Source organism: Chelmon rostratus, chromosome 1 (genome assembly GCF_017976325.1).
Source record: "Chelmon rostratus isolate fCheRos1 chromosome 1, fCheRos1.pri, whole genome shotgun sequence".
Taxonomy (NCBI): domain Eukaryota; kingdom Metazoa; phylum Chordata; class Actinopteri; order Chaetodontiformes; family Chaetodontidae; genus Chelmon; species Chelmon rostratus.
Genome location: NC_055658.1, coordinates 20,932,292 through 20,945,617, shown reverse-complemented (window position 1 = coordinate 20,945,617; position 13,326 = coordinate 20,932,292). Strand labels below are relative to the sequence as shown.

The following is a 13,326-nucleotide window of genomic DNA, read 5'->3' as shown; positions in this document are numbered from 1 at the left end:
GCGTTTGGATCTGGTGTGCGCAATCAGAGAGAGAGAGAGGGAGGGAGGGAGAGAGGGAGGGAGGAGGTGGAGGTGAATGGCAGCATGACTGAATAGCCCGGTGACCAATCAGATCCTCGATGGGCCGGGCTCCACATTTGTCCCAGTGCAGCACGGGCCCTCAAAGTTTGTTTATTCGCGGAATGCAGTGTGTGATGAAAACGTGTTAGTAAGTTACCCCCTTTCGACTAATAATAATCAAATGAAACTGACTGGGACGTCGCAACACACCGTGGACTTTTGGGAACGCGCACCGGTGCCATTTACGCACGGAACATGCTCGCGCGACGCTGCGTTTTAGCGCACCGGGAGCCACGACCGAAACTCTTCAGAGAGTAGGTGTCGGTGTACAACACAACAAGAGCTGAATTACAGCGATCTTAATGCGAGAGCGGAGGACGGACTACCGAGTTGCAGGAGAGAAGAAAGTTGGCTGGAGATCGCGGAGGTCTGAGTAGCGAGCGTCCAGTCAGTCCACATCTACAGGAGAGAGAGGGGGGGACGCAAAGAAAAACTGTGATCGCTGCTTGATCAATGTGAGAGATTGAAAGATACTGTCGCAGGCATTGACTCGAGACGCTGACATTCCCCTGTAGTAGTCAAGATAAGATTTGACTTGGCTAACAGAAGGGGTTAAACCGTATCTAAAGGGAGTTTGGAAAACCCAGCCTTTCTTCCCCATACGGATCAACTCATTGGGTGGGAGCTGAGAGAGAGACAAGAGTCCCCAGCAAATCAGGAGCTAATTGATTAAAGAGACTTCATTTGAATAGGAGGGGGGCTGGCGAGGTGCCAATCGCCTTTCAAAGAAGCCCCCCGTATGATTAATCGCAGAGCATTATTGATAATCATAACGGGGCACATGCGCGGTGGATGGGCTCGATTTACGTAATTTTTTGAGACGGTTTTGTAGTCATTTTTTATTCTTTGCCTGCTGATGTGCCAGCCAGCATGTCGCGGAGGAAACAAGCGAAGCCGCAACACTTCCAATCCGACCCTCATCTGCCCTTATCGGAGCACAATGGTGAGTCCAAGTCAACTAAAGTAGCGCTGCTCCTGTGCGGTCACCGCGAGTAGCTGTGTTCTTCTCTGTTTCTTTTTTTCTGGTTGTTTTAGCGTGTCTGTGTCCATATCTGACGCTTAAACTTAGTCCTTGCCTGAATTGGACTTTACACTCGTGCTTTTTGTTTGGTTCTTTGCAAATCCCGGCATCTTGGTGATGAAAGTATGTGGCACTTTTCTGAAAACTCGGGATTTTCTTCAGTTCATGTCGGTTCAGAGCAAGTTTGAGCTGCTTTTACATTTTTTTTCCAAACTCGAGATTCCTTTATCGCTATAACCGAAACTGAACTATGAGATAAATGAGGGAACGATAATTACGAAAGTGCAGCTGCGCCGTTCTCTTCAGGTTTACTGCGTGTTTGTGTCGATGTGTGTGTGTGTTAAAAGTTTCCAAACTTTTTCCTCGCCGCTCCAGCCTTAAAATCGTGCTTTTAAAGCAGTTCAAAGTGTCATGCAGTGAGCGGTCGGTGAGTCCTCGGCTCCTGTCCGGCGCTGCCCTGCGCTCAGCTGTCGGTCTCGGTGCGCCGACGTGCAGCTCCCTGTCGCTCCTGCCGGGACTCCAACTTTCCCTGAGTCCCGGACACAGTGTTTCAGTCCCAGCCGTGACCTCGCACAGCGTTTTTTCCCTCTTTTATGAAAATCTGCCTCAATGAGTCATTGCCTGTTTGCGCACTAACGTGATTTATCGCTTAAAATAAATAAATAAATAACTAAAAAGTTGGATGAAAGGAAGGCAAACTGCTCTGAGGAGCGCTGATAAACACACACATCCTTCCCAGATCCTGAAAATATCCCTTCGGTTTACTCATCATTTACTCTGTTTGTTCACATAGCAGCATAGAGAAGTCTTACTCACTCTGAGACACACACCTACACCCACACACACACACACTCACCTACACGCACATACTCGATTTCCGTTTTATTACAAAATAATTTCTTCTGTCTCAGCTGAAGTCAGCTGTGTTAAACCGGCTCCTTCCTTTGAGCGTTGACGCCTTCGGAGAAGCTCGCGCCTGGAGACGATCTCCTGCTGTGAAAAACTGAGCTATGAAAATCATTTCTTCTCCAAGTGAAATCCTCTGTTTTAACGCTGCTGTGGGGTCGAACGTGTGAAGTCAGTTTGCACAAAGTGGCTTTCAGGAGTGCAAACGCAGGACTGTGGTGGAGCTCAGAGTTTCAGAGGCCAGCGACAGCCAGCCAAGCTGCAGTCACTTGAAAATTGATCCAAATTTCTTAAAAAGAAAATAGAAAAAAAATAGAATAAGATAAAATAAAAAAGACTTCAACAAAAGTGCGGCGTGATAAACTTGTAGCAGAAGGTTAATAACGGTTGAATTTCGTAACAGGACGTTGCGTTGTAACGTTTTTTTTTTCGATGACCGACTTTGGACTTTTCTAACAGAGGACCCATTACCAAGAAAATGATAGTTATTTATTTATCTGTCATTTAAATATATGTTCTTTATTTAAATGGTGGCTTATATTTTGTCTGTCGTGCAGCGTGATCGAATTTCGCTGTCCAACATTTATATTTTTCACTGTTTTAATTTGCTAAAAAAAAAAAAAAATAAGACACGCCATTAATGAGACACCAGATAAAATGAGAAATAGTTTTTGGCGTTGGCTGGACCTGTTGAACGAGGCCTATCAATTTAAAATAGGCCATGCAAATATTGTGAAAGCCACACTGTGTTTGGTGCTGCCTGAAAAGCATGTGCAGGTAATTTTGAAAGAAACACTTGCCTCTTTCAGGAGGAAACCCTGCACAGAAATGCTATCTGCAGCCCATTTCACGTGATTTTTAGGAAATTCGTGCTTAATGCAAATCCCAGTTAATTCCTGAGTGCTGTCTTCTGCTGCATTTTCCTTAAAATCTAATAAACTTAATGAAGAGTTACTTTTGTCACCAAACCCTGCAGACTGCAGAAAACACAATTTCTCAATTATGTCCGATACTATGCAACATGTTCAAATTGTTGCAAGTGTCTTTTGTGTGTAATGATAAGGCTATGGACAAGCTGTCTGTAGGTTCTGGGGTGTTTCGCTGAGACTCAGGGCAAATGTGCCGCGTGTGGAGAGTTGTGGTAGCCGGAAGTATGAACAGAAAGTCATTGTGTTTGTAGTTGAATATCAGTGATGCTGAGGGCCGTAGTTACTGGGAGGTCGGTGTGAGAGCCACAGAGGGTGGGATGTTGAGCTGTTTTAACCTTTGCCAGTGTCCCTCTGTGTGGAGGTGATGAGAGTTCAGGGCCCAGTGTGTTCCTCTCTACCTTGTCATTGACCCTGCTGATCGGAGCTGCAGGCGGCCCAGCAAGGCCTCGGCTTTTTATTTAAGTGAGTGTGAGGCCTTATCGGTGTTGTGGCCGTCCCCTTTTGCCCTATCAGAGTGGCCCCCCTAGAGGGCAGATTGGCAGGGCAGCCCCCTTCGCTCTGTTGTTCCCCTGCAAACAGAGAGTGCAGTCGCTTGTCATTTTGCCAGTGTTTATGTGGTGTGAGTCTAGGTGTAGCGTGAAGGACTTGCTTTGCCTTTTTTTCCCTCCCCTTAAGCTTTAAGCATGTCACCGGGGCAGAGCTTCTTAGATTTGAGTCTTGTCCTGGACCACGACAGCTTTAGTGGAACCCCATCTAGTGTTCAGTGGGATGAGTCCTGAGGGCTGGAGACGAGGAGAGCAGAAACCCTCCTGAAGTTACAAGTGTCAAGAGGCTCACAGAGGCCCCCTGCGAAAAAATAATGTAGGATCTCTCAAAGCTCTCCGTCAACTTTCTGACTAATCCTCGCTTTCTTGTCTCTCATATTCAGACTTCGGTCGATCTCTTCGAGACTCTGTCCTCTGCTCTTTGTTTCTCTTGATGCCCTTTAGCCCTGCGCACAGCTTACATTGTGCTTTTGATAGAGATTCTATGGAAGTTTTACAGACTCCATCTTTATACCAGCTTGACTTTATCTTAATTTTAATTCGAAGTTAATCCTTGCTATTTTGGGAATTAATCCTAATGCTAGCATCTGCGCTGTTTGCTATACTGGTCTTATGTGGACAGTGGATTTGTAGTCATGCATTGATTTAGTTTTGATTGTTTTTTTGTAGCCATATGAGGTAAAACACAGGACTGCAAAGAGCAAATCTGTAGCCGTGGAAGCATTGAAGTTATTGAAGGAATATGATTCTTATGTTCTGCAGCTGTAAGGACATTATTATTGCTTTCCTCTCTCACATTCCAAACTTAGGATAGAGTTGGTGAAGAGGAGAACGTCCACTGCTGCACTGCACAATTTTGATGAAAATGTTTGCTCCAGTTCTCTAACTAGTAAAATAGAAATGCACAGATTGTTTTGGCAATAACTGTCATACCTTGTCTCTTTTCTTTTTTTCAGTAATTATAAACTTTGGTGATTTTGTTATCTTTGTCATTTTTTCCGGTTTAAGCAGAATCTTTTTATTTGTAGGAAATACTTTTTATTAAAGAAACACACTTAGACCCTTTCTAAAGTATGTGCACGAGTAAAATGGTTCATTTAATTTCAGCGTCCACCATTATTTCTGAAGTATTATGTTCATTGTGTGTACCCTTTTTTTCATATGCTCATGCAGAGCAAATGATAATATGCACACACACGTACAATATTCTATGTATTTATTAATTTTGCGTCTTCCAGAAGTTTGTTTGACAAAACTGTTCTTTTTTTGCATGGCTCCTATTTTCTTTCCACTCAGTGTCATATGATTGTTTTTTCTTCACGCTAATTTGTGTACAGTCAACCTTGAGAAGAGAGAAAAGGCGTTTATTAAATCCCCACATTTCTCACAGTATGAATCAAACACATTTTTTTTTAAATTAGCACTCGGGGTGTAGGTAGACGGGTGGGTGGAAGAGGGGATTTAACATGAAAAGTTATCATTAAAGTTGAGTCTTCCCTGTTTGCATGGTTTGGTGGTGTGAGGGCCAGGGTTTACTGTCATGGCAACTTTGCGTTATCTGATGTCTCTGAGCAGAGAAACATTGAGGGAGATAATCCCTGAATTAAACAGGATCTGCTTTGAGTCGACTGAGATGAGCAGGGCCAGGCTGTGCCGACGATCCCCGCCGCTCCCATGCTGCGCGAACAATGGGAAGGCATCCTGTCTCTCTGTGGGGCAGGGCTGCACTTCTCTGGGTTTCATTTGCAAATGAATTCTTGGCCCTGATGAAAGTGTTGAGGGGCCAGAGCCACAATGAAAGGGATTCATAGAGAAATGCAATTTGTAAATCAACTTGTATGTTAAACAGCAAGATTTTAGTGTGACAAAGAGGGAAGAGAATAAGGAAAGTCTGGAGCACAGCAGTGGCTCAGGGGGCAGGGTGTCGTCTTGGCTTTTCACTCCCCTAACTCTTCCTGTTTGTCAAAATGGAAAATTAAAAATGTGTTTTGCTTTTGAAAGGCGGTCATTATTTTAGAATTTTCATCTCAATGACAACAGAAGTTGCTGTGTCTCTATTCTGCATGTTGTGTGCAGCTGGTGTGTGCAGTTTATCAGCTTTGGCAAGTTTGTGATGCACGCATTCTAATGTACCACTCTGCTCTGAAGTTTTGAGGAAGTCATTTATTTAAACTAATTATTATTTTTAATTGCCTTTTCCCCCCTGAAGAATTTACTGATAAGTGCCTTTTTTATGGTGGATAATGTTTTTGGGTCAAAGTTTGTTTCTAATCATGGAAAAAAAAAAGTCAGGTGGCGTTTAAAAATTCAGTATATCTTATTTTTTTCATTACATGCTGGACATTTTAGCCATAATTTCATATCATGTATATTAAATAAATCACCATTTACTTTTGTAACGCTTCAGGTTTTTTTTCCTCTTTTGTGCTGCTCTTTGTGTTTAGTGTGCACACACTACAGCCTAGATGCCACAAGCTCTGTTGTTCCTGCCTCACTGTGACTGCAGCCTGACTGGATACAAATTAGTTTAGTGACATAGATAACCTGTCCAAGATGCCCATAGTTGGCTGAAAATGAGCAAAGTTGACAGCAAATTGAAAGTCTAATAAGTCCTTCAAATGCTTGATTTGCGCCGAGTGGACAAGTAGACTTTGAAGGGCATGGAATATAGGAAATCAATGCCTTTCTATGAAATTTCATTAAGACCCAATGTCCTCACTTCACTCTATTCTATATTTTGATGGATTATCCGGAGAAAATGATTACCTTTGGTTGGGCTGATGAAACCCAGATGTACATCTTCAAAGATCACTTTTAAGCAATATTTGAGTAGTTCCCATTGATTTTGTATCCCCTCTTATCATGTTTCAGAGGCCACTGCATTGAATAAGGCCTTTTCTCATTTCTGTTGGCTTATTGTTGCCTTTCGATCGTTGTTTTTGTGAACACATCAAGGGGATAAGTGTAAAACTGATTAACTTAAGATTAACAACAATGGAATTTGAGGAGATAAAGCTGCTTCTTCAGCTGCAAAACATTTCTAATCACTAATCCTCTGTTTCCTCTTTTTCAGGGGACACAGAACTTTGCTCAGAAGACCCCCCCTGCAAGGAGTCAGACGCCCACGTCTGTAGCAGATGTTGTGCTGAATTCTTTGAACTATCAGATCTTGAGGAACACCAGAAGAATTGCACTAAGAATCAGCTAGTTCTGATAGTTAATGAAAATCCTGCCTCCCCCACCGGAACTTTCTCGCCTGGGTCTCCACCCCATAATCCCGATGACCAGATGAATGACACAGCTAATAACACTGATCAAACAGAGTGCAGTGACCTTTTGGAGCCTAACACTCTTGAAAAAGACGAATCCATGGACGTGGACGTTTCCGGAATGAGCAGTGGTCATGAAGAGGAAGGCAGTCATACAGAGAGCGGGAGCCCCATCAACACAGTCAATGGCCATGGTGGCAGGAGCACCTCTGGCCCTGCAGTAGGTACTTCAGCTGTCTCTGCTCCTCTACCTCAGCTCAGTAACCTGACTGAACTGGGGAATTTCTCCATGATCAACAGCAATGTCATAATTGAAAATCTGCAGAGCACCAAAGTGGCCGTGGCCCAGTTCTCCCAAGAGGCCCGTTCCACTGGGGGCCCCAGAGTGGCAGTGCCAGCCCTTATGGAGCAGCTTCTAGCCCTGCAACAGCAACAGATCCACCAGCTGCAGCTTATTGAGCAGATTCGCCATCAGATACTGCTACTGGCCTCCCAGTCCCCAGAAATGCAGGTGCCCCCAACTTCTGCTCCAGGCACAATGGGGCCTGCTGCCAACCCACTGACCACACTCAGCTCACATCTTTCCCAACAGCTGGCTGCAGCCGCAGGCCTAGCGCAGAACCTGGCTAGTCAGTCAGCCAGTATTAGCAGCCTAAAGCAGCTGGCTGCAGCGGCACAGCTACCTCAGTCCAACCCAAGCAGCAGTGAGACATCTCAGAGCATTAGCACACTGGGGCCATCAACAGTCAATGCCCAGTCCTCTGACAAGGGCCCGAGTCATATGAGTAGCCTCCACTCTCAGCTCAGCAACTCCTCACTAGCTAAGTCATCCACGCCAGCATTTGGAATGCGTAGCTTGTTAAGCTCTGCAGTGAATCCCCTTCTACCTCAGCCCCCACCTGGAAACCCCATGTTCTCCAGCTCTCTGCCCAGTGTTGGCACCACAGTAGAGGACCTCAACTCTTTAGCAGCTTTGGCCCAGCGGACAAAAGGCAAGCCGCCAAATGTCACTTCGTTTGAACACAAGAGCAGCTCTGACGATGCTTTCTTCAAGCATAAGTGCAGGTTTTGTGGCAAGGTGTTTGGGAGTGACAGTGCCTTGCAAATCCACCTGCGCTCTCACACTGGTGAGAGACCATACAAGTGTAATATCTGTGGCAACCGCTTCTCCACCCGTGGTAACCTGAAGGTGCATTTCCAGCGTCATAAAGAAAAATATCCGCACATCCAGATGAATCCCTACCCAGTTCCTGAGCATTTAGACAACATACCAACAAGCACCGGCATTCCATATGGCATGTCTATGCCCCCTGAGAAACCTGTCACCAGCTGGCTGGACAGCAAACCAGTTCTGCCCACTCTGACCTCCTCAGTCGGCATGCTGTTGCCACCAACCATGCCGAGCCTGCCACATTTCATCAAAAAGGAAGATCACTCGATAGCCATAACTAACCCTTCTGTTACTGCAAAGAGTGACTCAGGTGCTGCTGAACCTTCAGCTAAAAGTAATGATGGGGTGTCTGAAGAGGGTGAAGGTGCAGCTCTTCCTACCTCAAATGGGAAAACTGAAGAAGGCAGCCACTCCTCAGGCTTCATGACAAATGTGAGCTCTGCCTCAGAGAGCACTGCTGACTACACAACATCGAACAGCCCGCCCATGATGACCAATCCACTCATGCCTCTTATGTCTGATCAGTTCAAGGCTAAGTTCCCCTTTGGAGGCATTCTGGATCCTCTCCAGGGGTCAGAGACCTCCAAACTTCAGCAGCTTGTGGAGAACATTGACAGAAAGGTGACAGACCCAAACGAATGTGTCATCTGCCACCGCGTGCTGAGCTGCCAAAGTGCTCTAAAAATGCACTATCGCACTCACACTGGGGAAAGGCCATTTAAATGTAAAGTCTGTGGCAGAGCGTTCACCACCAAGGGAAATCTTAAGACCCACTACAGCGTCCATAGGGCCATGCCTCCTCTCAGAGTCCAACACTCCTGTCCTATTTGTCAAAAGAAGTTCACAAATGCTGTGGTTCTACAGCAACATATTCGCATGCACATGGGTGGGCAGATCCCCAACACCCCTCTGCCAGAGAGTTACCCAGAGTCCATGGCATCTGACACTGGCTCATTTGAAGAGAGAAACTTTGATGATCTGGACAACTTCTCTGATGACAACATTGAAGGAATGGAGGAGGGCCCGGATAGCAGTGTGCCAGACACACCCAGGTCAGCTGATGCCTCCCATGACAGTCTATGTAACTCTCCAATTCCCACTGAAATGGCTGGCCAGGAGGGGCAAGACAAAAATGGGCAAGAGAACACCCACAATAATGAAACACAGGAGCAACAAATCAGCCAATTGAAGGCTATGGCAAATGGCTTAGTTGAGGGAGATTGCCTCACCAATGACTCTTCGTCTCTGGGAGGGGATGTTGAAAGCCAAAGCGCCGGGAGTCCAGCTGTGTCAGAATCTACCTCCTCCATGCAGGCGCCATCCCCCACTAGCTTGCATCCACAACCACGCAAATCCCCCAGCCTCGAAGAAAGGCACCAGAGGGCCTTATCCTCTGAGCACACCAGTGCAAGCCTCTTGCACTCTCATCCCTCCAACATTGGAGCCCTGGACCTGACATCTGTCAATCCCTCAAAAGACTCCCTGGGCATGATTTTCGCCTTCCGTGAGCGTAACACCATCAAGAACACATCCTGTGACATCTGTGGGAAGACCTTCGCTTGTCAGAGTGCCTTGGACATTCACTATCGAAGCCATACCAAAGAACGACCATTTATTTGCACGGCCTGTAACAGAGGTTTCTCCACCAAGGGCAACCTCAAGCAGCACATGCTGACCCATCAAATGAGAGACCTGCCGTCACAGCTCTTTGAGCCCTCAAACACCAGCCTGTCCTCCAGCCCAACCCCTTCCCTCCTGTCTGTAGGCTCTCTTAACAAACCAGAGGTCAACGGCTTCCTCCATGGCCTCCACCAAGAGAACAAGGACATGCCCCCTGGCCTGGTCACATCATCTGCCTCCACTTCCCCAGTGCTTTCTGCTGCTCCTCCACGCAGGACACCGAAGCAACACTTCTGCAACACGTGCGGGAAGTGTTTCTCCTCCTCCAGTGCTCTGCAGATCCACGAGAGAACCCACACAGGGGAGAAACCCTTTGCTTGCAGTATCTGTGGTCGGGCTTTTACCACCAAAGGAAACCTCAAGGTAAATGTTGAAACCGTTGAAAACCGTTGGTCTTTTAGAGTTTGTGCGTGAGAATGTTTGTGAAAAATGAGTCTCAGAGCTGCTATTTAGTTTTATACGGCATGTCAGTGCACTAGGCATCAAGAGGTGGTAATGTTGTATAATTAATTAATGGCACAGCTCTCTGAGAAAAAAATTACCTTAGTGGAAAGGCTGAATCACACAACTAATATGATTATCTGGTAGAAATTCCATAATGTAATCAGCTAAGAATGATTCAGTGCACAGAATTAATTATCACAGGCAATCATTATGTGCTAGGTCGGTCTGTAGTTTTCCATAACGGGCTCTGTCAAAACTGTCGCAGGCCTAAATCATTAAGAAAAGGATCTTGCTCAATGATCCACAGACACTTGGGAGAATTATGCGAACATTAAATAAAACATCAGCTTTTCGGTTTTTTTTATGTGTCTGCGTATGTTTTTAAACATTGTACTAAATCAAGCTCTGGTTTTTGTTTGAAACTGGTTACAGAGATATCTGTGTCTCTCCTCTATAGTTACCATAGAAAAGTCTCTTAACTTTTTTGCAGTAGATTGTATATAGAATACCTTAAAACTTGATTTAAAATTGATCTAAATGTGTCTTTCAAGGATTATGAAGCAGAAAAAAATTGACAAAAAAATTACATGAAGAGGGTGTCGGCAGAGGTGAAATGTCACATGCAATTCAGACCAGCGCAATGAAACTGGACAGTGCAATTTTACCCCAAGCCCTGTGGTCTCCTTGTGAGATGGGCAAATTAAGGTTTAGATTAAACAGCATGTATCACTCTTGCCAAAATAAGATGTTTACACCATGTTGGTACCTTTAACAGCAGAGGCAACCAACTGGTCTGCTGCACCGAGGGTGTGAAGCTATTTTAATTTGGAGTCAAGCATTATTGTTATTTTTTCCATTGCATCATCTCATGTGCAGCTCTTGTGGCCAAGTTTGTAAACATCACTAATTTTCATCCCTCTCATTGCTCTGTCTCTCTCCACCCTCCCTTTTATTCCCTTTCTCCCTCCTCCCTCCGTCTCTGTGTAGGTTCACATGGGCACGCACATGTGGAATAGCGCCCCTGCCAGACGTGGCCGCAGGCTCTCTGTTGATGGGCCAATGGCCTTCCTGGGTACGAACCCAGTCAAGTTTCCTGAGATCTTCCAGAAGGACATGGCGTCAAGGGCAAGCAATGGGGACCCAGCCAGTTTCTGGAACCAGTATGCTGCAGCCTTCTCCAATGGCCTGGCAATGAAGACAAATGAGATCTCCGTGATCCAGAATGGAGGCATCCCACCCATGTCAGGTGGCGTGGGAAACGGGGGTAGCTCTCCCATCGGCGGCCTGACCGGCAGCCTAGACAAGCTACACAGCATGGAGCCCAACGCTGCTCTTGCTGGTTTGGAGAAAATGGCCAACACAGAGAACGGAGCCCACTTTCGGTTCACGCGCTTCATAGAGGACAATAAAGAAATTGTCACCAGTTAGAGTGTGTGCCCTCGGCTGCTGACACACATGAAGATGCCTCATGGCATATTGTACACATATGTAGACACACACAGAAGAAGAGAAAGAAAAGAAGAGAAAGACAGAGAACAAGACAGGGACAAAATCAACTGAACTGCTTTGCTCGCCATTGAATCTTTACGAACATGAGTGTGAAGACAAGTTGCTTTTTTTGTACAATGTACATGTTATAGTTTTAAGGAGCTTATTTATTAGTGATTATAACCTTGCTTGAAACCAAGTGGAAGCATTAACAGTTAGGTTTTTGTTTGTTTTAAAGCCAGAATGGGTATGTATGGGTGCTTTAAAAATGTGCTTTTGAAACTTAGAATATCTGGGTAGATAACCTTACCTTGGCATTAAGTTATTTTCTGTCTGTAGTAGCTATAACAGAACTGTTGATGTTCATGTGACGCATTAGCCCTGTAATAAGCAAACAGACTTGCTGTAAATAATGTACACTGATCTTCTGTAGATGGTCTAACATCTGTGTGTTCATGCCTCCCTCCCCTCTTCAAAACAAAACAATGAATTTCAGGCGAGGGACTAAATGATGTGGCAGCCCCTTTCTTTCCAATTGCTATTTACCTTTATTTTATTTAAGGAAGACAAAACATTGAAGTTTGCTATGTTTCAAGGGTTTCTTTAGTGTTAGCTCATTTTGTTGTTACTGTTTCTGTGTATTGTACTTTCTATTTTTGTTTACTTCCATATTTTTTTCCCTCAATCTCTCTTTTTTTCCCTTTTTTTTTGTTGTTGCTCGTACTTTGGTGTTGTTGAAAGCAAGACAGAAGGGAATGTTCGGTGTGGCCTATTTCCTGGTTTTTGGAACTGAGACAGCCAATCAAATGAGCAGGATTCTCCTTTAGTTTCTCCGCTGGATTTCCACGTTGCTGCTATGTCCCAGCATCCTCACTGACATCAAGTGCAAAGTTACGTGTTGAAGCTTCTGTAAATACGTTCAGATGTGGAAATACAAACTCCCTCGTAAGAAAATGTACATAAAGCTCACACAAGAGAAGTCCATCATGGCCAGGGGACAAAATGATAGTGTTTTTATAAATATAAATATATATTGGGTTTGACAACCTTCGGACTGTTACATGCACTTTCTTGGAAAGTTGGAAGATCTTTATGGGTCCAGTTTCTCTACACTTTAATACCTACTAACAACTAAGATACTGTAATTCTTTACTCTAATAATCAAATACATCAGTTTTCCAAAAGAAACATTGTGTCCTTGTGCTTTTATTCCCTCTTTTTATTTTTTATATTACTGAAAACATGCTGACAATCTTTTTTTTTCATGCGTCAAACATAAGCAGTCATTTGGGGGAAAAGAAAGAGCAGAAATAACGATAAAGTAAATTTTTGTCATGAATAGTCTGTGCTGGTTGTGCAGCTCTGCAGTTTCTCTGCACTGACCAGCAGCAGAGGCTCAAACACTCATTGATGGCGTGGCCTCCCCTGCCTTTTCATTTCAATTATGATCGCAGTTTTAAACCTCATCATTTCTGTTGCCGATCCTTGAAATCGTCAATTAATCGCTAAACCACGGAATCAAATAGATTTGAGGCGCTTTTTTTAGGTTTCCCCCTGCCATTTATTTATACACGTTCAGCAGATTGCGATAATAAAAGAAGCCTCATCGGGGAAAACTTGTTAATTTACCTGGACCAGACAGCTCGGCAGCTTTAGCGCTGTTGAGATGTTAGTGATGCAGTTTGAGGAGGAAATTCACGTTTCATGAAGAATGCGACGATCTCATTATTTGCCTCAAAGCCCCAAAAGAAGT

The 13,326-nt window shown here is 44.7% G+C and overlaps 1 protein-coding gene across 1 annotated transcript; it reads left to right on the top strand.

The window, feature by feature from the left end:
- Window positions 1-915: 915 nt before the first annotated feature.
- On the top strand, window positions 916-12,692 carry sall1a (spalt-like transcription factor 1a). Its single transcript, XM_041935599.1, has 3 exons — window positions 916-1,063; window positions 6,595-10,004; window positions 11,073-12,692. The coding sequence occupies exons 1-3, from the start codon at window positions 991-993 to the stop codon at window positions 11,511-11,513; spliced, it is 3,924 nt and encodes a 1,307-aa protein (XP_041791533.1). The 5' UTR covers window positions 916-990; the 3' UTR covers window positions 11,514-12,692.
- Window positions 12,693-13,326: the final 634 nt, after the last annotated feature.

Bases quoted from the DNA above. Each gene is read 5' to 3' on its own strand.
- sall1a (XM_041935599.1), top strand. From the start codon at position 991: ATGTCGCGGAGGAAACAAGCGAAGCCGCAACACTTCCAATCCGACCCT. The intron at 1,064-6,594 runs GTGAGTCCAAGT...CCTCTTTTTCAG, and splicing joins GCCCTTATCGGAGCACAATG to GGGACACAGAACTTTGCTCA. The intron at 10,005-11,072 runs GTAAATGTTGAA...GTCTCTGTGTAG, and splicing joins CCACCAAAGGAAACCTCAAG to GTTCACATGGGCACGCACAT.